General features: G+C 59.8%; 2 protein-coding genes and 1 long non-coding RNA gene across 4 annotated transcripts in view; 1 reads left to right on the top strand and 2 right to left on the bottom strand.

Annotated features, from left to right (window-relative positions):
- The window catches only part of NTN1 (netrin 1), a 178,675-nt gene extending 168,166 nt beyond the window's left edge, over nucleotides 1-10,509 (top strand). The window contains exon 7 of the mRNA XM_029212788.1: nucleotides 10,152-10,509. Coding sequence (XP_029068621.1) covers nucleotides 10,152-10,480 — 329 coding nt within the window. The 3' untranslated portion in view covers nucleotides 10,481-10,509. The remainder of the gene's footprint in view (nucleotides 1-10,151) is intronic.
- LOC114889479 lies at nucleotides 7,104-10,465 on the bottom strand. Of its 2 annotated transcripts, XR_003792044.1 has the most exons (4): nucleotides 10,331-10,465; nucleotides 8,983-9,921; nucleotides 8,745-8,865; nucleotides 7,104-8,517 (listed from the first exon to the last, which is right to left on the bottom strand). It is a non-coding gene; the product is annotated as an uncharacterized LOC114889479 (long non-coding RNA). The 2 variants fall into 2 exon arrangements; XR_003792043.1 differs by lacking the exon at nucleotides 10,331-10,465 and having other exon boundaries at nucleotides 7,109-8,517; nucleotides 8,983-10,163.
- Nucleotides 10,510-18,983: 8,474 nt separating the features above from the next.
- STX8 (syntaxin 8) overlaps nucleotides 18,984-24,749 on the bottom strand; it is a 241,112-nt gene continuing 235,346 nt past the window's right edge. Inside the window, exon 8 of the mRNA XM_029212789.1 lies at nucleotides 18,984-19,159. Coding sequence (XP_029068622.1) covers nucleotides 19,092-19,159 — 68 coding nt within the window. The 3' untranslated portion in view covers nucleotides 18,984-19,091. The remainder of the gene's footprint in view (nucleotides 19,160-24,749) is intronic.

Genomic DNA, 24,749 nt, shown 5'->3' with positions numbered 1-24,749 from the left:
ACCTCAGTCCTCTGGTGGCCTCACCGGGCCACCTCCAAGGGGCAGGGGTCCGTGGCGGTGCTGAGGAAGCGCCCGTGGACGGCTCGGGGCGGAGCAGTTGCACATGGAAGACGATGTTTATTATTTCCTAGTGTGTTAGCATTTCCTGCCGACTTTCCAGGAAAACCTAGCCTAGAGGGGCCCTTCCTTGGTGTAAATGCTCCCAGCAAGCGTGTGTAGGTGTGTGCGTGTGTGTGCGTGCATGAGCGTGCATGCGTGAGCACATCCACGAAGCCCGCGTCCCCTCGGCGGCGCCCACGCAGGCAGAGCGCGTGCGTCCCTCCTGGAGTTGCTGGCTCCGCGGCGCATCTACCCAGAAGCCCGGGGCTCCAGAACCTCGGTGGGTGTGTACAGAGTCAGGCAAGGCACGCAGGTGACGCTGTCCCCGGGGCATTTACCGTAGGGATGTTGCACTCTTGGCTGAGGCCTGGCAATGACTTCAGGCTGAGACACCCCTTGGCTGGTGTGGGGAGTGGACTTTCTAACCCCTGGCCCGCATGGAAGAGGGGCCGGCCTGCCCCTGCCCCTCAGCCTCCCTCCCCCCGCTTCCTCTTCGCTGGTCCCTGTGCTCCTTGGGAGGCTCCACTGTCTGGTCCCCACTCACCTCCTGGTGTTTGCGCGACCTCCCCTCTGCTCCCGTGGCCACTCTGCGTGGGCACCGCACACACGTCCCAGGAGGTCCTGCCCCCTCACACGGCGTCCCCACCTCAGCCAGTCCCTCCTCGGACACCCATTAGGTGCCTGCTGTGTGCCCCATCCCGTCCTGGGTGCTGGGCTTACAGAGGTGGAGGAGACACAGGCTCAGCCCTCCAGGAGTTTCCGGAATCAGAGGGGAGATGCGCACACAGATGACAGCATGGACGGGAGACGTGTGGCCAGGGTCCGGCCTGGGGTGGGACGAGAATGGGGCCTGGTCCCTCCTCCAGGGAGGGTGTAGAGGGAGGGCTTCCTGGAGGAGGGAGCGCAGGTAGCCAGTGCTCACGGGGCAAAGCAGGGCTCCCAGGCAGAGGGAGCAAAGTGTCTGAGCACAGAGGGAGGAGCAGGCTGGGGAAACGGGAGAAGAGGGAGTGTGGAGGTGCAGGGCTGGAGGCCAGGGAGGCTGGGCAAGACGCTGCTGTGGGCCTCGGCAGCTGGGCTCACGTCCGCGTGCAGGAGCCACTCTGAGGCCACCGAGAGCCAGTCCCGCTCACATTGGCACACGGGGGCTGCCACCCGTCTCTTCTTCCTCCCTGGGATGCAGAAGTGGGGCGGTGGGGGGAGGCGGGAGGAGACAGACAGCTCGCATTCTGAAAGGTGAGATCATCTCACTTTTGCCAGTTCTTGGAAAAAGGATTCGTTCCCAGAAATGTTTATTAGTCACCCCTTTTGTTGAAAGACATTTTGGCACCACCAGATGGAAAATCAGAATGCTTTTCATTAGATGATTTGTCTCGAGCATTCCTCCTGCGATCCCTCAAGGATGATTTCTGAGGATACAGCTCGAAGCGGAAGTTCTGTTGGCATCTGTGGGGAGGAGCTGGGTTCATGAGGTTGTGTGTGTGCACATGCGTGCACGCGTGTGCTTTCTTGGGGGCCCCGGCAGAGGTGGGCCTGGGGACCTAAACGGATCCCCGCCCCCGAGAACCCTGTACCTTCTGGGGCAGTGGAAACCCCAGAGAAGAGGCCTTGCCAGGCTGGTGTCTGTCCCTGCCCTGCAGGCCCCGGGTGGGCATCTCACAGCCTTCATTCTCACCCTTAGCGAATCCTCAGAAACACCTGTGAGGGAGGGCTTTTTATTCCTGCCGTCGGGATGCTGAGACTCAACGAGGTAAAGAACACGCCCCAGACCGGGGCCTCCGAGGCCTGAGGTCCTTGTGCTCCCAGCCTGCCCCCCGTGCCAGGGCGCTGAGCCTTGGGCAGCAGAGCGGGTGCAGCCCCCCTTTGGGGGGGCTCATAGACTGGTTCCCCCACGGGACCCTTGACTCTTGGCTCCTGAGAAGCTGCAAAGACATCTCCGTGGGGATGAGCAGGAGTGGTCACCGCGGTGTTGGGGTGAGCGTTGGGCAAGTGGGGCTGTCGGAGACGAGACGTTGGGCACAGTGGCGGGGTAGGCGTGGCCATTCAGCCATGGGCTCGGCCCATGCGGTGGAGGGAGGTCACGGGCGGGTCCGTGTTGGAGGCTGGGGAGGCCGAGCCGGCAGTGGAGACGATGCTGGTGGCAGAGTGACCTCGGATTCGCGTGGAGCAGGTGTAGGTGGTGGGTACGGCCCTTGTGGGCTCTCATCTGGCTGCTCAGGCCGGGATGAGGTGAGCGGGGGTGATGGGGAGAGCCTCACAACTCAGGCCTGGACAGGGACACGGGGCCTCTAGGCAAATGATGGCCTCTCCCCCTCTTGACACCCCCTGCCCTTCCTTTTCTCGACCTTGGGGTCAATAGCTATTCCTGGTCAGGATCAGTCCCTTCGAGTAGGGAACACGGGGCCGGTTATCAACCCCGTCCTGGGGGCCCGGCTCCCGTGTCTGTAGCGGGCCGTGACATCAGGGCCTGGGGGTGGGCAGATGGTAGAGGGGCACCCTGGGGGCTGTCCCCCTCAGGGCAGTTAGCAGGGGCCGGGGTGGGGGCCAGCTGCCCCCGCCCCTGCCCCAGCACTGTCCCCAGCTCCGGGGAGCGGGACGCAGCCCAGCCGGCAGCACGTGGCATGGCGTTTCAGGGGCTCACTGACCCTTCCCCGGGGGTCACCAGCGCCCTGGGGATCCTCCGATTTCCCCAGCCAGATGTGACCTCCCCCCTCAGAGTGCCAGCCCCATATGGAGGCCAGATGTGGAGCCGGGTCGGCATGAGTCAGCCTGAGGTCGCAGAATGCGGGTGACCACCAGGTTGGGCAGCGAGGGCCAGTGGGCCCCAGTGACAGCTCGACAGAGGCCCCTGAGCCCACAAGGCACTGCACCCATCGGGGCCTCCTGCCGCGTGAAGGGGATGACGGGCCGCAGCCCTCCCCGTCTCCACAGACGGGAGCCCAGAGCCTGGGCCTCCAACCTCTGTCGCCCCAGCAGCTGCAGGGTGCCAGCTCCAGAGGGACCTGCTGGGCCCGTCTGTCCCCCTCCCTGCAGCATCCTCTCCTCTGAACATCCTGTTTTTAGAAAGGAGGTGTGGGTAGGGAAGGCTGTCTAATGGAAGGTGTCTTCTCTCATCTCACAGACTGGGACACCGAGGCTCGGAGTGGGGGGTGGGGGAAGGCGGGGATCTGTCCAAGGTGCCCAGGGACATGGGCCTCCTTCTCCTACAGACAGGCAACACTTGTCCCCGTTCACCAGCCACCTGTCTCCAGGATCACAGAGCACTTCTCCCACTCATGTGGGGCTTGGATGGGCATCTTTCCCCAGTGGGATGACACCCTACTTCCCCGGGGTTAGAGCCTTTGGCACGAGGACTCCAGTGCCGTCGCTATTCCTGGGGTCTTCCTACACCTGCCGCTTCGCCTGCTTGTGTGAGGCCCAGGCTGACAGGAGGTGGGGACGCCCCGAGAGTTCCATCACCTCTGAGCAGCCTGGGCTGCCTGCGGGGAGGCAGGCCTGGCCTAAGGTCAGAACAGCTTTTCAGAGGCTTGCGAAGGGTCACCCCCGGAGTGGGCGCCTCCGCCAGCAGGGCTCTGGTTAGGATCCTGCTTTGGCCCCTGTTTCCGGGCCTGAGGCCCCTTCTCTGGGTGTTCTTGGGGAAGCAGCTTCCATCCCTTGAGGGTGGTTTGACTCTTCGGAGCTGAACGAGTGCCGTGTTCAGAGGGTGCAAGGGGACCAAAGTTGCTGCTGGACGCCTGCCCTCCACGACAGGGCTCCACGCACGGTGTCCTGGGTGCCAGCCCAGCGCGGGAGGAGGGGCTGCTCTGTGTAGAGGGTTTGCTGCCAATGGCTGTGGCAGAACCATTGCGCGGGGGCCCCGCTGAGGAGTGGGTACGAACTTGCAGCCAGAATGTGAGCCCTGGAGGTGCGGGGTCTGGGCTGAGGCCACGGCGGGGAGGCTGACTCTCTTGCCTGCCCTCCTCCAGAGGCCGAACCCCACTGATGATGGGAACCGACCTGGGGGACTTGCCCAGCCCCACTGTCGCTGTGTGTGTGCGCGTGTGTGTGGCATGGGGGGCAGGTGTGGGTGGTGGGGCATCTCCTGAGGTATGTGAGGCCCATGGGGGAGGGCGGGGAGCCTCGGCCATTCTCCAGGGTGGCACCGTGACAGCTGGGGCCGTGCCCATGATGGTTGTGGGCACATGCACCGGATCAGGAGTTGCCTGGGCCGTTTCGGTTGCTTCTGGCTGGGAGGGGGCACCCGGGGCGTTCTCCCTCGGGCTGACTGCAGGGGAGACCTGCCTCCACGAGGAGGGCACCCCGCTGGGGCAGGGCAGGGCCCAGCTCCACTCTCCTGCCTGAGCCTCTCGCAAAGCTGGGCGGCCAGTCTCCTGAGCGCATCTCGCCTGGGGGCCGGAGGTGTTGGCAGGGTCAGACCAGGACCATCTCCTAGGGCAGAGGGCCAGTAGCCTCCCCGGAGCCCGGCTCTCTGATTCCCAGCTCTCCTGAGGGCCCCTCCTCCAGGGAGCCCCCGGCATCAGTCCCAGGCACCTCAGCCCCTCCCCTCCCCAGAACAGAGCGCAAGCACTGGGACCCAGCAGGGGAAGCTGAGGCCGCCTCTGTGTTGCTGGTGGTCTTAGAGAGAGGGGCGTACCGTTGCTTCTTAGGCTGAGGAGGGAAAGGGGGAGCCTTCACCAGCCCCGAGCCGGGTGTCCGCACTTTACTCAAGGTCTGAGGTGGGGCCTTGGCGGGCGGGGCAGCCCCGGGGTTCCTGAGGACTCCGACTGGCGGGGGGGTCTGACCACAGCACGCCTCCAACCCTCCACCGGGCAGGGCTGCCGTGCCCCCGCCACAGGTTAGCGTCCCTGCGAACAAGGCTCGGCCCTGCTCGGCCGTTTCTGACCTTCACAGGGGGCTGGGAAACATGTGGTCAGAGCTGCACTTTATGAAAGCGGCTACAACTCATGACGCGCTTTCCGTGCCGGGAGATTTATGGGGCCGCGTGGTTTTAATGGTTTCTGTGGGGCTAGTGTCCTCCCCCACTTCGTCCTGGCTGCTGTCTCAGAGGCAGATGGGCGACAAGCCTTCCCTGGCTGCACGGGCCCAACAGGAAGGTACGGCTGACCACCCAAGCCTCCTTGGGAGGGGCAGCTGCTGGGAAGCCCCCGGGGACCCACACCGAGCAGCCCATAAATCTGGGAGACCTCCAGGGGGCAGGAAGCCTCCGTGCAGAGGTGTCCCAAGCTTGAGGGGAGAGGAGACGGGCGCACCCCTCACGCCGTCCCCCCCCATCCCCCCAGGGTCTGAGCCACGGCCACTGCCCCAGGCCCCACCCAGTAGGTCATCCGTCTCAGGCTGCGCCCCAATGGATGTGCACTAACTGTACTCCTCGCTGACCTAGCAGCTGTGCTAGAACCTGGCTGGCCAGGAGCTCTGATCCCGGCGGGACGTCCCCGAGACCTGCAAGTGGGCGTGGACATCAGTCAGCCCAGTGCCGCCGCCTGTCACAGACTGTCCAAGGTGGTGGCAATGCCAGGTCCTCGAAGGGCCCGGAGCTGACAGACTCTCGGTCTCCTGGGCCAGAGCTGGGGAGGGAGGGAGGATTTGAAAGAACAGGGGCTCTGGACTGAGGAGGGGGCTGCCATGGGGCCGCGTGGCCCCCTTTGGGCCCTGGAGCTCCCCACTTCTCAGCTTGCCTTTGCCGGCCTGGTACTTTGCCAGCGCTGGGACTCAGTGGAGGTTGAGGCACCCCGGGAAGGATGGCCAGAGGTCTGCGCCTACGGAAGGGCACACGGGGGCCTCGGGCTGAGCCACGAATGGGGCTGAGAGGACCCCCCGGGCTGGCTGAGGCCTCCGGCCTGCCTCCCAGCCCCCTGCCCCATGGCCAGAACCAGCCCGCTGCTGGCACCGGCTGTTCTCGCTGGCCCTGGCCTCCGGGGCCTGGCCCTCTGTCCCCCCGCCCCTCCCCCTTGGAGTCACGGCTCGCCCTCGAGGGCCAGGCGTCTGCGTAGGGCTGGAGAGGTGCGTGCCCCTAGTAGCCAGGAGGCTGGCTGGAGGGCGAGCAGAGATCAGTCCTCACGGCCCTGCCCTGGGGGCCGAGGAGGGCTCCTGGTACAGGAGACCTTCCCGTGAGCCCCGGACTTGCTGAGGGGGGCCCTTCCCGTGAGCCCCGGACTTGCTGAGGGGGGCAGCTGCTCGGGGCTGTCTGCAGCCTCGCCAGAGCCCCGGGGCCCGCCGCAGGAAGGTTTTCCTACAGAAACTGGCAGCCCGGGGACCCCGAGGCCAGGAGACTAAGTGCAGCCTGGCCCCTGGGATCCAGGGGCTGACACCTTGCTCTCCGGAGGCTGCGTGCGCCCCTTGCTTTTCTCTGGGTGCCCGCTCCACCCTGAGCCCTCATGTTTGGGTGAGCAGGGCTCAGAGGGAGGGCGGGCAGGCATGTATGGTGTGGACCCTGAGACGGGGATGTTTATCCCGAGTGTGGGGCCCCAGGCACCAGCAGGTGTGGGCAGCCTCCCCTCCCGGCCAGTCGGCCTCAGCCACTCCCTCGTCTGCGCTTCAGAGTCTGGCCCCGGTGGCTTTGTGCTGGGACCCTCCCTCTTCCTGTGGGGGGTCTCAGCACGCCTCTTATCGCCCGGTCTGATATGGTCTGATCTCACCGTTTGTCTTTCCGAGGGTCGGCTCATCTGCCTCGTTTCTGAATGAGGGATGGGGGATCCTCCCTGTGAGGCCAGTTTAGGACAGCAGTGCAGGGATGGGGACTGAGGGTCGTTGGCCTGGAGTGAGCGTCGTGTGGGTGTAAGGGGCACACCCTCGGGGACCATGGGCCCACGGCCGCTGCACCAAGTGCCCCCCCCCCCCAACCCCGGTTGGGCGGTGCCACAGGCCCCCAGGAGACCCCGGTCATTCCTGGCTCCCAGGCAGCAGGGCATCAGAGGTGGCAGCCGAGCCCTGCGTGCTCCCCGAGGGGGCTGAGTAGGTCTGCCTGAGGTCACAGTTTCAATGTGTATTTTCGGCCGTGTGTGCACTGCGGGGACTTGGCCTGCGCACTGTGTGTGCCGCTCATACTTGGTGGGCTGTGTAATATGCAGAGGCGTTGCCAAGGGCAGCGGAAATGTGGACTTTTTCCAGCATAATCACGTGAATCTACCACCACCCGCCCCTGCCCCCGGCCCCGTGCCGTCCCAGCCGGCTGCCAGGGCGCTGCTGGGGTGGAAGGACGACAAGGACCAGTGCTTCGTCCCCATCGACCTGTGTCCACTGCTTCGGCCCCTGGCTGCTTGAGGACAGCAAGGTGTCCAGGGCCCGATCCCCCTCCGGGCTGCGTCCTCAGTGTTAGGTGGGTCCCCTTTGGGCTGGGGAAGCAGGGTGGCGGCTGCTCCAGATGCCCTGCCAGGGGGAAGAGGCGGGGGGAAATGCAGACCAGGCAGGCAAGGTGGGTCCTACAGCGAAGAGTCACGTTCCTACGGGGCTGGGGAGGGAGAAGGGCCCCTGGGGGCCAGCCCGGGGCCTGAGCTTGTCCAGAGGGCCCTCTGGCCTCACCAGCTCTGCCTTCCCACCTGGCCCTGAGGCCCAAGACCCCGAGTCTCTGATTCCAGTGACACGAGTTTGCTCACGCGGCCAGAACAAAGTACCATAGACTGAGGGGCTCAAACAACAGAAACGCATTTTCTCCCAGTTTTGGAGTTGGGAAGTGCTGGATCAAGGTGTCGTCAGGGTTGGTTTCCTCTGAGGCCTCTCTCCTGGGCTCGTAGGCGGCCGTCTTCTTGCTGTGTCTTCACGTGGTCGTCCCTCTGTGCGTGTCTGTCCTAATCTCTTCTTAGGAGGACTCCAGTCATATTGGATTAGGGCCCGCCCTTTATAACTTCCTCTTAAAGTCGTTAAGAGGTAATTATCTCCAAACACTGCCACATTCTGAGGCGCTGGGGGTTAGGACTTCAATGTATTAATTTTGCCGGCGGGGGGGAGATACACAGTTCAGCTCTTAACACCAACATATGATCAAAGCCACGTTCTCCCGGGGCCCAAGCCAGAGGTGCCTTCTGCAGCATCCTTGTTGGCCACCCCAGCCCACTCTGGTTGGGGGGACACTGTGGCTGGGCCGGGGGTCGGAGGTCCCGCACAGGCAAACAGCTGCATCCTGGGGGAGGCTCATTCTGTATTCAGCTCAGTCGCAAGGAGAGGAAACCGGGGCTCCCGCGATGCTGGGGACGGCTCCCCGTTTGCTTAGCTGAGGGGCACGCAGTTGCCACGGTGACCTCTATCTGAGCAGTCAAACACACACAGCCCAGCCACTTCTCCAGGCTGGAGGGCTCCCCACCCCCACCTCAGAGTTCACACTGAGTGTTGAGTCCCTTGGTGACAAAAACATGGAAACGGTTGCCATGGCAGCCATTCTTTGGAGCCCTCAGACTGGAGTGCAAAGTTGAGGATGCCCAGGAACAGCTGAAATGAAAATACGGGAAAATGCGCCACTTCCCTCGCCCCAGAAGGATGAGTCAGATGGCGTTCGGTGGAGGGCCCAGCCGTCCCTGCCCCTTCCCATCACCCCGGGGCTAAGTGTGGGCACAGGAGGGGAACGGGGAGGGCCTGGGGAGACCTTGAGAGAGGCCAGCCAGGCCAAGCTGTGGGTGGGCCCAGTGCCCAGAGCAAAGCGGGCAGGCGATTATTACCTCATGGCATTCCCTGGGGACATGTCCTCGTGGCTGGAGCGCACCTTGTCTTGGTCGCTTCACCTGTAATCTGGGGAGACAAGCTCCTTTCTCAGGCGGGCTCAGGTCCACGATCTTCAGCCTGTCCAGGGGTATACAGGACGTGGTGGCAAGGGGAAGGCGCCATGTTCTGACCGTGGGGAGGGAGTCCAGGTTTCCCTCGGACGGGGGTTAGTACAGCAGAGACCTCTGCACTTACCCCTGGAATGGTTGTGTGTCTCTCCCACCACCATCACCAGAAGGTCCCCAGGTAGGCTCCATGGGGCTCTGGTGCCTTGAGATGCACCAGCCAAAGGGTCCTGCAGTCAGTTGTTTGGGAAGCCAATACACGCGCGTGTGCACACACTTTGTAGATTAAAGGCTCTCAGATATTTGAGCAAAATCCCCCCCCCCCTTAAAACAAAAAAGTATGTCCTCCTTTTACGAAGTATGTCCTCCTTTTACGAAGTACCTCTTAATATCCTGCAGAAAGAACACCTGTTAACGTTTACTAGAGCACTGATTCTCAAAGTGTGTCCCTGGACCCGCAGCATCTGGGAATGTGTGAGGTGTGCGGCCCTGGGCCCCAGTCCACATCTACTGAATAGGAAATTGGGGTGAGGCCAGCCATGTGTTTGACGAGCCCTCCACGGGATTCTGATGCCTGCTCCAGCTTGAGAACCCCTTCTACTCAGGGAAGGAGGAGCAGAGAATTGAAAGGGAGGGGAAGGGCCTGAGAACGGGGAGAGGGTCAGGAGGCCAGGGAGACAAGGCAGTCTGGCAGGGATGGGAGGCGGGCAGTACAAGGATCCTGGACTCTGGAAGAGACGCTGCAGCCACCCTGAAGGGCTGTTCAGCGTGCACTGCACCTGGGCACTGAGACCCCATTCTGGTTTTCTGAGATTGGATCAAGGGCAAGGCTGTATGTCTAGGGGTGTCATGAGGCTTGATGTTAAGTGACGGGGCCTTTGGAAATGCCCAGGGGGTACCATCTGAGGAGGTTCCCCCGAGCCTGTGCTGAGCGGCCAGTGCTGTGCTCATGGAGGGCACCTACCCCGGCAGCTGGATTCTGCCCAGAGTTCTGGGGATGTGGTCAGAACCTACAGCACCTTCCTGGACCCTAAAAGGGCTTGTCCCCAAAGACAGTGCTGGGTGGCACCTAAAACACAGGACATACGGCTTCCTGGAACAGCGGCCTTGGCCCCAGTATCAGCTTTGCCACCACACACCCATTTCCTAGTCGGGTACCCCGTGCAGTCACTTCCCCGCTCCGGGGCTTCTTTCCCTTCTCCATCAAACAGGCCGCCCCATCCCTGGCCCTCCTGGACGCAGGAGCTCGGGGTCCAGGCGGCACCCGTGGCCCACCCTCCTGCCTGTGCTTCCTTGCAGCCGTCCAGATCCACATCCTGAAGGCGGACAAGGCAGGGGACTGGTGGAAGTTTACGGTGAACATCATCTCCGTGTACAAGCAGGGCACCAGCCGCATCCGCCGCGGTGACCAGAACCTGTGGATCCGCTCGCGGGACATCGCCTGCAAGTGCCCCAAAATCAAGCCCCTCAAGAAGTACCTACTGCTGGGCAACGCGGAGGACTCGCCCGACCAGAGCGGCATCGTGGCGGACAAGAGCAGCCTGGTGATCCAGTGGCGGGACACGTGGGCGCGGCGGCTGCGCAAGTTCCAGCAGCGCGAGAAGAAGGGCAAGTGCAAGAAGGCCTAGCGCGGGGTGGGGGAGAGCGGCGCGCCGGGCGGGCTGGGCGCCGGGGCCGGGGAGCGGGCGCCCCGCCACCGCGGCGGCGTGGACTTGGCCCGTGAGGGCTTTCCAGCTGGGGGGAGGGTGGGGCGGGGCCGGCGCGGGGCCCTCGGCGGCCCCGCCCCACTCCTCGCGCGCCTGGGCCCCGGCGGATTGAGGACGAGATTTAGCTACCTCACGGGTTCCCTCCGGAGCAGAGAGGCGCTCCCCCCGGGGCCGGGAGGGGGGCCGGGGCAGGCGGGCGCAGGAGCGCGCAGGTGGCCCACAGCGAGGGGTAGAGAAGAGCACACGAGGAGAACTGTGAACCCCCAGGCCCACCGCCTGGCCAACCCCCCCTCCCCCTCCCCCCAGCACAGAAAAACCCACACCCTTCTTCGGGAATTCCCACAGGAGCCCTGCTTGTGACAACTGGGGTCCCCTGTGCAGGGCCCTGGGGGCATGCGGGGGGGGGGGGGGGGAGGAACCTGTCCCAGCAGCCTTCCCCGGGCGGCCTGTGGTCTCCACCGCGCCGCCTCGGTCCCCCCCCCCGGCTGGGAAGCCCCCGCCCAGCTGACGGGTGAGCCCAGGGCCACCCCTGAGAAGCCCGCGGAGGTGCCTGACGGAGGCGGCATCGCGAACGCGAAACCTCCCCGAGAGTCTCCTTTCTGGCAAGCTGGAAGCGGCCCCTTCGTGACATTTTCCGGGGAAGGGGCACGGGCGGGGTTGACGGCAGTGACGCTATTCGTGTGATGACCTCAGCTCCCACAAGGCCCCGAGCAGTGTCCACAGCTGGCCAGGGCCTGCAGTAAGGCCGCGGGCTGGCAGGGGCAGGAACCGCTAGGGTGCTGGGTCCGAGGAAGCCGTGGCCAGTGCCTGCTGCGGCCCTCACTCCTGGCTCCCCCAGAGTAGGGACAGAGGCCGCTAAGCTGGGGAAGCCTGCTGGGGCCGCCCGCCGGGGCTGCCTACCTGGCTGTCCTGGTACCGCCCGGCAGCACCTTGCCCACTCCTTTCTGGTGGCCCCCGAAGATGGCCTCACACGGGGCCTGTCGCCTGGGGGCGCCAGCTGCACTGGCCGCACACTGCAGTCGAGGCCCGGCTCCTCTGTCAGGAATTGGGTTTCATCGTCCCTGCTGGGGTCTGGCCGCTCAGAGGGGTCACACCAAGGATGAAGCTCGGGCCCCGTGGTCTGGCTTCCCTGCTTCGGCCCCCATCGCCCCTGCCGTTTACCGCGCACCCGCCCTGGGCCAGGCACTTTAGCCTTGGGATCTCCTGTTATCTTCGTAGCAGCCCTGAGAGACGGGTTCTCACCCCCAGTGTCCCCGTGCAGATAAGTGGCAGAGCCGGGCTGTCTGACCCTCCGCGGTTCCCTCGCAGGCCACAGGGGGTGCTTCTGGGTGAGTCAGCCCTCAGATGCTGGCCCTGGTGATGGCATCAGGCCTGGAGCACAGAGATCAGGAAGTGGGGGCAGGGACGGGCACAGTTACATCTTCAGAGGTGGCAGCTAGGGCCGTGGCTGATCCTAAGGTGGAGGGAGAAAGGCTGCCTGGGGGTGTTTGGAGGGATTCCAGAGATGCCCCCAGGGGCAGGGGGAAGACAGAACTGCGCTGGGAAGGGGTGTCTGCCTTGCCTGAGTCCAAGCCCAAGGCTGGGAGCGTAGGGACCGCTCCCCGCATTTGGCCCTCCAGCGCTACCCAGGGGTTGTCCGAGTGCACTTAGCTGGCCCACAGGCCTGGAGAGGCCCTGCCCTGCCCAGTTGTCTGGCATCGATTCATACTGGCCCGGCTTCTCTGCCCTCCGCCCAGAAGGGCCACGGCAGCCTCACCACCTTCCCACCTGAGTGGGCCCGAGTCTCAGCCCCCATCACCAGGGGCCTGCACTAGTCGTCTCTGAGGCCCCTCAGGCGCTGGAGCCAACGGCCTGCCAAGCAGCACTGCATCTTGCTTTAAATTCAACCAGCCTCGCCCTCCTGCTCGGCACCCCGAGAGCAACGTAGCTTGGCCTCTAGGAAACGTTAGGGAATGCCAGAGTGACCAGATCAGCCAGCGTGGGGTGAGGACGCTGTTGGGGTATCAGTCCTTGCAGGCTGCCCTCCCCACTTCACGGATCCAGCCAGAGCCAGCCCACCGCTCCTCTGAATCCAGCCACCAATTTGGGGTGAGGACCCATCCTTGGGAAAGCACCCCTCTTCCTCCCCTCGCGCCCCCCCTCCCCGGGAGGAGATGGAAATAAGAATTGAGGTGCTCCGGCTTGTACAGTTAGGAAAGGATATAAAATGGAACTAGATTTTGAAGAGTGTATTAACCAGAGTTGTGATATTGTAGGTGTTTGAAGAAAAACATACCAGAATAGTCTTTTTAGGAAAAAAAAAAAAAAAAAAATTTCCAAGTTGCCCACTTTCTTACCTGCTGGGTGGTCTGGAGCCCCTGACAGCAGGGTCCCTGCGTTTCTGACACACAGTAATGCTATTGGGGCAGAGGGAAGTGGGGCGGATGGGGGCCCGCCCCTGGACTCACCTGCAGGCTGGGGCTTCTGTCCTGAGCCAGCAGGGCAGGAGGCAGCATCCTCAGGTCCTGGTCAGTGGGAGGCTGGGAGCTGCCCCAGGTGGCCCCTCGCGCCCGCCTGGCACTCTGCCTCCACAGTAGCTGCAGGAAATGGGCACAGACTGGCTTGGGGTTGCCCCAGGTTGGAATGAGACTGAAATCAAGGAGACCCTGAGGGATCGGGAGATGGTCCCTTTAAGAAACTGAAAAATGTTAGGGTTTCAATGCTCAAAGGACGACTGGAGAGTGGACAAACCAGACCCATGGATGGGGTTACTGGGCCACGGTTCATGGCCACAGCCAGGCCATACCCTAGGGCTATCGGAATGTGTGCTCGTGGGGCCTTGGCCCTGCCAGAACCAAGCCAGCCCCCCTCCCCAGGGCACCTCCCGTCCTCCCCCCGACTCCCTCCTACGTTCGGAGTTCTGTTCACTCAGAATTGTACATGTTTAGTTGTGACCATGACATATTGTTTGGGTCGGTGTTCCTCTCCAATGCATACTAATATATTATGGTTATTATATATGAATATATTTAATGACATGGAGAAAGCTGTGGATTTTTTAAGTTTTTCTTTTTTTTTTCTTTTTTTTTTTTTTGGTTAGAGTTGTAATGGACCCAGATGGAACTTGTAACATGGGCCCCACGTGATAGAACTAAATTCAGATATCAATTAAATAAACTCTTGTACACTATTCTCTGCCTCCCAGTCTTTATTGGTGGCCTGAGCTACGGGGTGGTCGGCCTGTGGGGAGAGAGGATGGTGAGTCCTCAGGCCATTTAAGGAATATGGCTTCTGGTCTAAAAACTCCCCAGCACGACAGAGCCCTGGGATTTTTCACAAAGCCTGAGATGGTGCCCTAACAACCCACTAAAATAAAAAAATTCAAAAAAACAAAAACAGGAAAAGGGCAGCTTTGCTTGGAAGGTCCTAGGGGCGGGCTGGCTCCAAGTGCGATTTGGACAGTCTCTATTTCAGTCCCCAAGAGACCAGCCCTGGGATCCATCCTGGCCAGTCCCCAGGGCTCCGGGTCAGGGGGACTCCAAGGGTGGGGCAGAGTGCACCTCTGAACCTCCCCATCTGACTCAGAACCTGCAAGTAGAGTTTCTGCCTTGCACGTAACCAGTTTCTTCTATTCACAACTAAGGGGAGACTCACCAGCAGAGACAACAGGGTTAGTGACGTTCAAGACTTTTCTCAAGCCATCGCTGAGGCTTTGTTCGGCGCAGGGATGGGGCCGGGGCTGGCGCCACGCAGCCACCAGGAGCTGCGCTCACTGGCTTTCTGGAGGCTATATTTAAACTTCCAAATGGTTGTGATTTCTCTATTAAATAAACAATTCAGTCATTAGGAACATGTTGCGTTACCATGCAAAGTGGAGCCGATCGTCACCAGGAAGCTATAATTTCTGCACCCAGCTGTTCAGAAGACAAGTCTCAGCCACGCAGATTCAGCCCGCCCCCGGAAGGCACGGAAAGCCTGTCCCCGCTGCGTGGAGGGCAGGCTGAGACGCTGTTCGCCGCGGTGCAGGGAGGAACAGGGCTAGCCCAGCCTCCTCAGGGGCTCCGGCTCTAGGAACGGGAGGTGTGCTCTCGGAACCAGGGGTTAAAGCCCAGGTGGGTAGACCCAGGGGCGGCAGCACCGGACGCTGGGTGGGCAGGGACAGGTTACAGGCCTCAGGTGGCTGGACAGGCCGAGGCGAAAGCGAGCCTTTTCTGCAGCCTCGGGCTCCCCTCAAAGCCAGTTCAGACCCAGCTGGACTATTTGCAGGATTTAAGACATCTGCCAAAGCAGGAAATCAGCCAGCTTGCTGCCAAGCCCTGACCCAAGGTGGTTGGAAAAGTCCACTTTAGAGACCGGAATGCCGAGGTATGAGGAAACCGAGAGATTCCCATCAGGGACTCGGGGGGCCAGCAGAGTCTAGTCAAAACTCCAGACCCCGCTGGAGGAGAGTTCCCCGGCGTCTGGCTGGCTCTCGGGGAGGCTCCCGCATTCGTAAATCCCTACCCTCTGGCCCGAGACAGCGCCTGGGGATGGGGGCTGCCGGCTCACGGCAGAGACGCACCTAGGTTTCCGATTCTGTTGAACAGATAGCTCTATCTATACTCTTTTGAGTCTCAATAAAGACGTTTAAGAAAAACTAGGCGTGGAAGGACGGACAGGGACTTCCCTGGTGGCGCAGTGGTTAAGAAGCCGCCTGCCAGCACAGGCGACAGGGGTTCGAGCCCTGGTCCAGGAAGATCCCACATGCCGCAGAGCAACTAAGCCTGTGAGCTGCAAAGAAGAGTAGCCCCGCTCACCGCAACTAGACAAAGCCCGTGCACAGCAACGAAGACCCAACGCACCCAAAAATAAAAATAAATTTATTTAAAAAAAGAAAAAAGGACGGACAGAGCCAGTGTGAGAAATAAAGCAATGAGTTAATCCATCCAAATACTCTATCAGACTGGAGACTCAACAGGACAGCAAGTCACTTCTGGAAAGAGGCAAATGCTTTCTGTTACTGGCATGGAGGTGGGAGAACTCTGAAGCCATAAGAAGCAATTAGAGGAAAGACGAGTCTTGGCCCACTTTTCAAAATAAAGGGGGGAAAACCGCACTTACCTTCAGCAGGGCTAGGCTAGAAAACCCAACTAGATAAAACATGATCTTTCACTAATCTACACAAAGAACTCTCGGTATAAGCCCGGAACTGGAGAGGCAGGAGTACCGGCTACAGGCCGGCTGGTGGTTGTCAGAGCACTGGTCAGGAGAGAACCTGACAGTCCTTGGAGCAGAGGGACAGTCGGGAATCCTGCAGCAGCCCCGTGCGAGGAGGGTCCAGGGCTCTGCGGGGAGCACAGCGGAGTGTCCTGGGGCTAATGAAAACTAAGGTTTGGTTACAGTTATTAATTATAATGACATTGCCGTGGAACAAAAGTACCCGTGGTAACCAGGTATCTGGATTTCTTTATATAGTATCCAGACTTTAAATGCTTCTAATTAATCAGTTCAGTTAAACAGTACTTATGACGTTATTTTAATAAAGTTTACTTTCATCGAAAACGCACCCCAGGTGACGGGTCGTGCCTCTCTTCCCTACGCTTGGGGTACTACTAACTGCTCACACCGCCGATCCAGAGCCCTGTCGGCCGCCTGGGACCTTGGGCCTGACGCCATTGAAGGGGGAAACCAGGCCTGGCCAGACCCAGCTGGAAAATGCCACATGACCCCAGGGTGGGGGGCCCATCCCAGCCGCTCGGGATGCCTCGGCAATTTTGGGCTGCCCCTCAGTTCAGAGTGGGGTGGGTATCTCCCAAAAGGGGGAGCCTCCCTGCCCGGCACCACCCCAGGCCTGGACGGCAGGTCCTCACGGTCTCACCCCACCAGCTTCTTACCCCCTCCCCTGCCTGCAGGTCCAGGTCACCCGGCTAGGAAGGGCTGGGCCATGCCTAGAGCCCACTTAGTCAAAAGAACAGAAGCCGCTGTGTGCGGATATCGGCTGAGCGTTTGGCTCGGAAAGGCCTTTCCGTGTGGCCGACCGAGCCAGGCCGCCATGGCTCTGGTTCAAAGACCCCCCACGAGTTGCCGGGGCTCCATGCTGAGCAAGGGGAGGTGAGAAAGTCAAACAGACCTTCAGTGCCCCCTCCCGTGAGCCCCAAAGTGGGGGGATCCGAGGAGACGCTGTTGATACAGATTTGGGGTTTGGCACAAGACTGAACGATGTGCTCTGCGGATGCCCGATCTTCCACTGGGGGATCCGTTAGCAACCGCCCTGCCCCCGCGGGAAGTGCCTCCCAGGGCGCCTTAGGGTGCGCAGGCGCCTGGCCCCCGTCCGGCCCGGCTCCTTCGGGAGCACAGCGTCTTGGTCCCCGACACAAGCCTGCCTCCGTGTTCTCTCCTGTGCTTCCCCGTCCCGACCCCCGACGGCGTGTCTCCTGCTCAGGGCTGCCCCGCTCCTGCCCTTGTCCCTGGGCCACCGCCAGTCTGAACACGGCTCCCAGGGCCTCGCCTGCTCTGCACGTGCTGGCAGCCCTGGAGGTCAGCGGGCACCGGGTTGGAAGCAGGGGGTAGGATCCTCGAGCCCTGGATGCGGAGGCCACCCGGGCCGGGCGGTGGCTGTAGGCTTGGGGTAGAGGGAGAACCCGCTGTCAGCTGAGGCCCTCGGGGTGCTCCGTGCTGCCGCGTACTGGCTCACCCGACCCTCGCACTCAGCCCTGGAGGCAGGAAGCTGTGTTCCCTCCATTTTCTAGAGGAGGAAACGGAGGCACGGAAGGGTATCTGGCTCGCGCTCGCACTGCTGGCGAGGGGCGTGGCTGTCAGCGGGCGGCACTGCCTAGTTCAGGCTCTCTGCCTCTGGGTGCCTCCCGGTCCTCTCGCTGAGCACATGAGGTGAGTCCAGCCAGGGAGCTGCGAGCAGAGGCGACGGCTTCCCTTCTGGGCAGAGCGTTCCCAGAGTCCCCTTTCTTCTGCCACAGCCCGCGTGGCTGTCCCAGCAGCCCGGGTCTGGGCCCCCAGCCGACTTGCGTGGACGGGCAGCAGGAGGGAGGCACCGACTCTGGGGATGGAGTGAGGTTGTTCGGATTTGGGCGACTGTGACTGCAGCGCCGTCCCAGCTGACCCGGAGCGGAGTCCAGGGCTAGACCACCTCCCAGAAGAGTGCCGCGTGTCACCGCCACACACACACCAGGTGGCAGCGGGGCTGCCCAGGTGGCCTGGTAGTGACCTGGCCCCTCTAGCGGGGAACTGCTGGGAATAGGGCCACCCAGCCTTTGCGGCGACTTACAACTGACCGACCACAGAACTTTGGCTCCCCTGACGGAGGCCTGGGGTCTGGAGCCAGGTCTTCGCTGTGCGCTGGAGTCTCCGGGTCGCCAGTCTGCAGCGCGGTCCTCCTGGTGCCTATCTCGGCTCCCCGGGGAGGGAGGATGCGGTGAGATGGGTCAGGTCACGCCTTCTGGAGAGCAGCCGCCCACAGTCTCTAGGAAATCCACAGGAGACCCCCCAGGACCCACCTCCCAGCTGCCCGATCTCTCCTCTTCCAGGGAAATCTTGTGCTTGGAAACTGCCCTAGTTTTTCATCACCAATTCTTTGCCCTGGAGCCACAGAGCACAAAGCATGGCCCGCCGGCCCGGCCCGCCTTCCGCTTGGCCAGGAGGGAGGGCACGAAGCTTGGCCCTCTGCCCCTTCCAACCCGGACTCACCGCCGCTCCCGCGGGCCTGGCACCCTTCGCAGGCCTAGCCCACGCGTCTGCCCTTGCCATCACGCACGTGCACACGTGTGCAACGCGTGCAGTGCACACTCGCACACACAAGGTTGTCAGGGCCAGTTTAGGAGCCAAATAAAGGTACTGTTCTCCTCCCTGCATAATCAATCACACCTTCCTCTGAACCCTAAACGGTACCTTCCTGCCTGATCAGATTCATCAGACTTGATTCCGGCTGCGTACGGGATGTTTCAGCCTGGGGAGATGGGTTTACTACACCGAGGAGGAAACCAGAACATGCTTCTAGGTCTGAAGGTTGTTCCTAGAGTCGAGTCCTGAGCTATTCCACCAGTAGGGGTGGCGAGCCCTGGGGGGGACTTGGGCAGTGAGGCGGGCGGCAGTTGCCCAGAGGCGCGTGCCTGCGTGTCTCTCCTTCCTCATGTCACTCCTTCCTCCCTCTTGGACACACGTGGCCTTGGCTGTTCACTGGTCTCCCACATGGGCACATGACTTCCCCGAGCAGACTAGACACTCGAGGTCACAAGCTGCCTAGGAATTCGGCATCGTCCCCCCAGGGTGCCCAGCACGCTGTGGGGTGGCCGGAATCCATCAGCAGCCACAGGGCAGTGACCACTGAGGGACCTTGGGCTAGCAGCCCAGTGACCAAGGCAGAACCCACAAGGGCCACACACTGCCCAATACCCCGGCAGCTCTCTGGAGCTGCCACACGATCTGCCTTTGCTGAAGCAACGCACGTCAGGAGTTCAGAGCTTTGGGGGAATTTATTGAGAGTGGCTTTCAGGCACCAAGAGGATGCTGAACTTTACTCCATCACTGGCAGGTGTCCCGGCTGGTGGTCCCTTGACGGCCACTAGTCAGTAGGCCAGACTGCAACGACCACAATAGCCACGAGCAGCAACAGAATCACCATTATCATCCCTGAAAAACAGAAGCATACAAGATCCCCTATAAGGACTCACACCAGACGAGCATCACCCATCCCGTGAGGTATCTTCTGAGAGACAGTGGATGCAGTTCTCCAGGGAGCCCCGGTGTGGGGGCGCTGTCAGCGGCCTCTGGCTTTGCAGGCTGGAGGCTGCGGGAGGGGCTCCAGGGACACCGGAGAGTTGCCATCTCGCCACCTCGAGAGCTGTGCCGGAGAAGTGCCCGCGTTCCTGACCTGCTGGGGCCTCCCCTTTTAGCCCCCCGCTCCAGCTTCTGTGCACAGCTCGGCTTCTGTGCAGTTTTCTGTTTGCATTGATGAGGCCTTGATAAAGCAAAGGGCTTGGTGTTTATGAAGAAATATTGATTCTAGAATCCATTTTCTCCCCTATCCACATGGCTTTAGCTTTCCTTCTTGAGCCCAAGATACTTGGCACCCCTTTGTAAAAAATTCTGAGAGACAGACTTTTTCTTTAAGTTTTTTTATATTAACACTTTCTAGTTTTACTCCCTCAACTTCTTGGCTGGGGACCACAAAGAAGAGCATCGGCCCTCCCGGCCAGTCTGCTCCCTGTGTCCAGCTCTGCCCGCCAAGCCCGCCCCGTCTCCCCCAGCTGACGCGGCTGGACTCACCACGCCCATCCCTGCAACGTTGATGAAGAGGGAGGGCCCAGGAGGACTCGGCCCCTTCACCCGACGCGCTCACTGCCTTCCACGCTGACTTCCCTGGTGGGTGATGAGTGCCTCCTACACCCCGGAGGCCAGCACGGTGGTGGCGTATCAGACACAGGGCCCAGCCACGATGGCGCAAGCGCTCGCTAAATGAAGGCCCCGAGAGGGGAGTGAGGAGATGAGGTGAAGCACGTGAAAATGCTCTACAAGTAACAGGGGAGTCAGGGTCACGTGGCTGTTTGGCCACCAGGACTGCCCACCTCAGACTGAGGAGCTGTTTCGGGAAAGCTCAGGGTCCCCAGAGTTCAGCAGCTTATTCTCTTATAGGAAGCCGTTAACACGTTATTGATCTTATTGGCTACCAGATAACCACTGGCCACGTCAGGCTTCTAGAGCTTAAGAGCCACATGTGGCCAATGGCTACCCTATCAGACAGACAACAGAGAACATCTCCATCTTCATAGAAAGTTCTGCTGGACAGAACGGACATAGCGTGTGGAGTTCTGATTATTTTATTTACTGCTGCATCGCCAGCTTTCTACAACAGTGCCTGGTGTGGAGACTTAACACACAATTGTTGAATGAACGAATGAATAGCGCTCAAGGTGTTTTCGACACTCATGCCACACTTGGACAGCTCCCCACGTTGGGAATTCTGCTTCCCCTTCTTCTTGAGTCAGTTTTGTTAAATTATATTTTTCTGGGAAATTGCCCATTTTTTCTGAGTGTCCAAAAGTACTGGTATAAGATTGTTCATTATATTCTCCTATAATTTAAACACTTTGCTGTATCTCAGTCCTTTTTACTTCTCACACCACCTGTTCGTGCATCCATTTTTTTCCTCTAGCCTTGCCACAAGTGTGCCTCTTTCTTAAAAATATTTATTTATTTTGGGCTACATTGGGTCTTCGTTGCTCCACGTGGGCCTTCTCTAGTTGCAGCGAGCGGGGGCTACTCTTCATCACAGTGCTCAGGCTTCTCATACGCAGTGGCTTCACTTGTTGCGGAGCACGGGCTCTAGGCGTGCAGGCTTCAGTAGTTGTGGCACGCAGGCTCAGTAGTTGTGGCACACGGGCTCCACGGCATGTGGGAATCTTCCCGGACCAGGGCTCAAACCCACGTCCCCTGCGTTGGCAGGCGGATTCTTAACCACTGCGGCACCAGGAAAGTCCCTTGTGGTCTGCTTTATATAACCCATGAGCTAAGAGTGGTTTTTGTATTTTTACCGGGTTGTCAAAAAAGAAAAAGGAGATGTGTCACGCTGTCTGGGGTCTGCAAAGCCTAACGCACTTACTGGCTGGCCTTTCACAGAATCTGCCGACCCTGTTCTATGTCACTGTGGCCACGGATGGTCTCACTTAGGTGCTGGTCTCTGGCTCTCCCTCCATTTCTTTCATCTGGGATTTCCTTTCTTCCTTGTAAATTCAGCCATCCGTTAACACTCTAGGGGGTGTTGTAATATTTCATCTAGCATTTCAAGATGCTTGTAGTAAGGCGGTGGGGGTGTGTGTGGCTGTTGAGTGAACATTCTCTCAGTCCACCTTCTTGCCAGAGTGGAAGAACACATCTTTTCATTCATTTCTGCCTCCAGAAACATCTCCAGGCTGACCGAAGGCTCCACCTGGGCAGGAGTCCCACTGCTTCTTGGCTGGGGGAAAGGTTCATATTGTGCAATCTTTTTCCTTAAAAAACAGTGAAAACGAGGGAAGCAGACAGACCGAGGTGAAGCGTCAGGGGCCACTGCTGGCCCTCCGGAGCCCAGGCTTATCCTAAAGCCAAGGGGGAAGACTGCGTTTCTGAGGAAAGGGGAGAAGACGGGCTGAGTGGTGGCTCAGGAAGAAGTCCTGCCGCCGACGCTCAGCCAGGATTGGGGCTGGGAGGGCGCGTGGGGCTGAGAGGCTGCCTGTGCGGCCCGGGTTCTGGACCAAGGCTGCGATGGCCCAAGGGGAGGCCCATATGAGTGGCCCTGAATTTTCAAATCAGGGCGATTATGAGAAAAGCAGGACAAAGAAATCAAGAGCGGTAAATGGCTGGGAAGGAGAAACCATACATCGGGTTTGAGTTTCTGCGCATGGAGCCTGCGGTCCGATGGAAGCATCATAGTCACCACCATCTCCTGCTTGGGTCACTGCAAGGACTGACCAGCCGCTCCCTTTACCCAGTCCTTTCCCCACAATTGAGCTGGAATGGAAATCAGATCAGGTTGCTTCCTGGCTCAAAACGGTCCAACGGCTTAGAATCCCCGCTCCTCATGGCATTTGAAGGCCCTGCGTCATCTGCCCCCTGCGACCCGTGAAGCCACACGGTGTCCTGTGCTCGGGCCATCCTGACTTCGGTTCTTCCAACGTGCCCTGCACCCTCCTGCCTCCCGGCCCGGACCCGTGCTTTCCTGTCCCTCTCAGTCTAACCCCTGTTCATTCTCCAAAACTCAGCATCAGTTTCCCATCCTCCAGGAACTCCTTCGTGACCTGCAATGGACCGTGTTCCTTCTGTCTCTGCAGTGACCCTTCTTCAACCACGATTTGGGTCCTCAGTCAGTTACTGTCTACATCCGCCACTGGCACGTGAGCGTCTATGGCAGGGGCTGTGTTCACCACCACGTCCCCTGTGCCTGGGGCAGGGCCTGGCACACGAAAGAGGCACGAGACATTCTTTTTGCTATAAACGAATAAATGCATTGAGTATCTGGAAGGAACATCAGGCACCAACGAGAAGGACACAGAAGGAGGTAAAGCAACGGGGAGAGCGGAGCTAGGAAAATGCGTTGAGTCCAAGGGAAACTTCAAAAGATGGTCAATCCCAATTACAAACCCCGCAGAGACCCCAGGGGGATGGGGAAAAGCTCCCGCACTTCGGAGACGGTTCACAGCACAGCGTGGGCAGAGTGTGGAGGCCCTATCGGAACCATCGTCAATACGGTGATTCCTCTTTCAGCCGTTGATTATCTACCACGGAAACCGTGAGTTCTACAAATGGTGCCACAGGAAAGGTACGACGGGGTCCACGAGACCTGTGAAAAATGAAACGCCCTTCACCTGCTGACACAGAGACTGTAACTTGATAATATGTGATAAACTTGGTTTCTTGTCCAAAGATGAAAAGTGGGACTTTGAGATCAACGACAAATAAGACTGACATTTCAAACCCTTTCGGAGCAAACAGGGGTCCTCTGGGTAGGAGGTTTCCAGCAGGTTTAAGTAAACCGGGGTGCGCCCAGGGTCAACTGAGGAAGTTATTCTGAGGAGGCAGGTGACAGGGATAAGCCAAAGCCAGCTGCAGCCCTGTGGATTCTTTTGGGTCAAAGAGTAGAACTTGGGCTTTTCTGGAATGTGAACACGGCTCTAGCACCTTCCTTGAATGGAGTCTCTCCCCTCTGAAGGATGCTTCGGAAAGAGAAACCAAGGGTCTTTTCAAAGCCAGGGAGAGCTGAGCCACGGCGTGCGTGGACTGTTCAAAGCGGGCCAGGTTGCCTTGCTCGAGTCTCAGCAACAGGTAATTCTTGTCTGTTTTTTTATGAGGAAACTGAAGTTCTAGAAAACTAACTCTCTTACCTAATGCCCCACAGCTGGTGAGAGGAAGAGCTGGGATTGGAATCCAGGTGGGATGGAGCCCTCGGGCCAGGCTCTTACCCTTTCCTACCCCTGGGGCCTGTCTCGGGGGGTGGGGGTGGGGATCCTGATTCCCGACACAGCATGGGGTTTATGGGGGGTGGGGAGAGAGAGAGGCCCAGGTGTCTTTGGGCTGGAAAACTGAGATAAAGAGTTTCTTCTTTTTTTTTTTCCTTTTCCCATTTCTTTGCTTCTTCCTTTGGGCAACTTTTTATAGTGGGAAAATTGAAACAAATACAAGAGTGGACGGGAGAGTCTAAGGAGCTTTAACTCACCACTCAGCTTTAACAGGGGTCGGTTCGTGGCCGATCTGGTTTCATCTATACCCTCACCCGCTCCCTGTCCCTGGTGTATATTTTGGAAGCAACTCCCACACGTTTCATCCACAGATACCTCGGTAAGTATCACCAAAAGGCATCATCAGAAAATCCACCACACCGCCGCCACGCAAAACACAGAGGGGCTGCTATTCCTTAACGACAGAGGCAGGGAAGAGCCCCCACCACTTCAGATATACGAAGGTGGTTCCAGCTTAGAGAACGAGGGAGACCAAAACACCGATGGCCACTGGCCACGGGAAGAACAGGAAGAGCATTCCGTCATGTGTGACAGAGAGAACTTCTTCCTCTTGCCCCTAGTAGGGCTTAAACCTCAGGGGGTCTAGTCATCCACCCCCCGCCCCCGCCCCCGGCTAAGGAAATGTTGGACACTTCAGACCCAGGAAAGACAGTGGAACTTCTGGGAACCTACCAACTTCTGAAACAATGAATGCTCTTTGCCCCCAAACCCAGCACACAAACACCGGGCGAGGCTGCGGACGCCGACAGCCTTCCTGCACACATCACTCAGCTCTGCGCGGGGCCTGCTGGCACCTGGCAGGGCAGATTTTCCCTTCCAATCCCCAAGTGCCCCTTTCAGGGGCAGGCCTGGGATACCAGAGTTCCCAGAGTGGAAAAAAACCGTCCGTTTCCTTTGGTCAGTTTACCAGATGAGTATTACTCAACCACTTATAATATTTACAAGTCCAGCTCATGGCAATTACCAAAAGACGTAAGAAAAACTCCTTTGCAGACGGGGAAAGGATGTGGAACACGGCCTCTCAGGGACAGTGTTGTGTTTGCTGAAGCTTGTCCATCGGGATTCATGGTCCATATTTTTTTCCAGTGAAACACTGGAAACCAGCAAATTACGGAGGCTGTGGTGCCAACACCTCTGCCACAGCGGAGCGTGGGTAACGGCTCCTAATGCTCACTGATGATGGGGGGGAGGAGGGGAGAGGAGTGAGGGAGGGGAGAGGGAGGGAGGGG

The sequence above is a fragment of the Monodon monoceros genome, unplaced genomic scaffold, assembly GCF_005190385.1.
Source record: "Monodon monoceros isolate NGI ecotype Baffin Bay Population unplaced genomic scaffold, NGI_Narwhal_1 Super_Scaffold_9, whole genome shotgun sequence".
Lineage (NCBI taxonomy): Eukaryota > Metazoa > Chordata > Mammalia > Artiodactyla > Monodontidae > Monodon > Monodon monoceros.
This window is presented reverse-complemented; position numbering and strand designations above follow the sequence as displayed.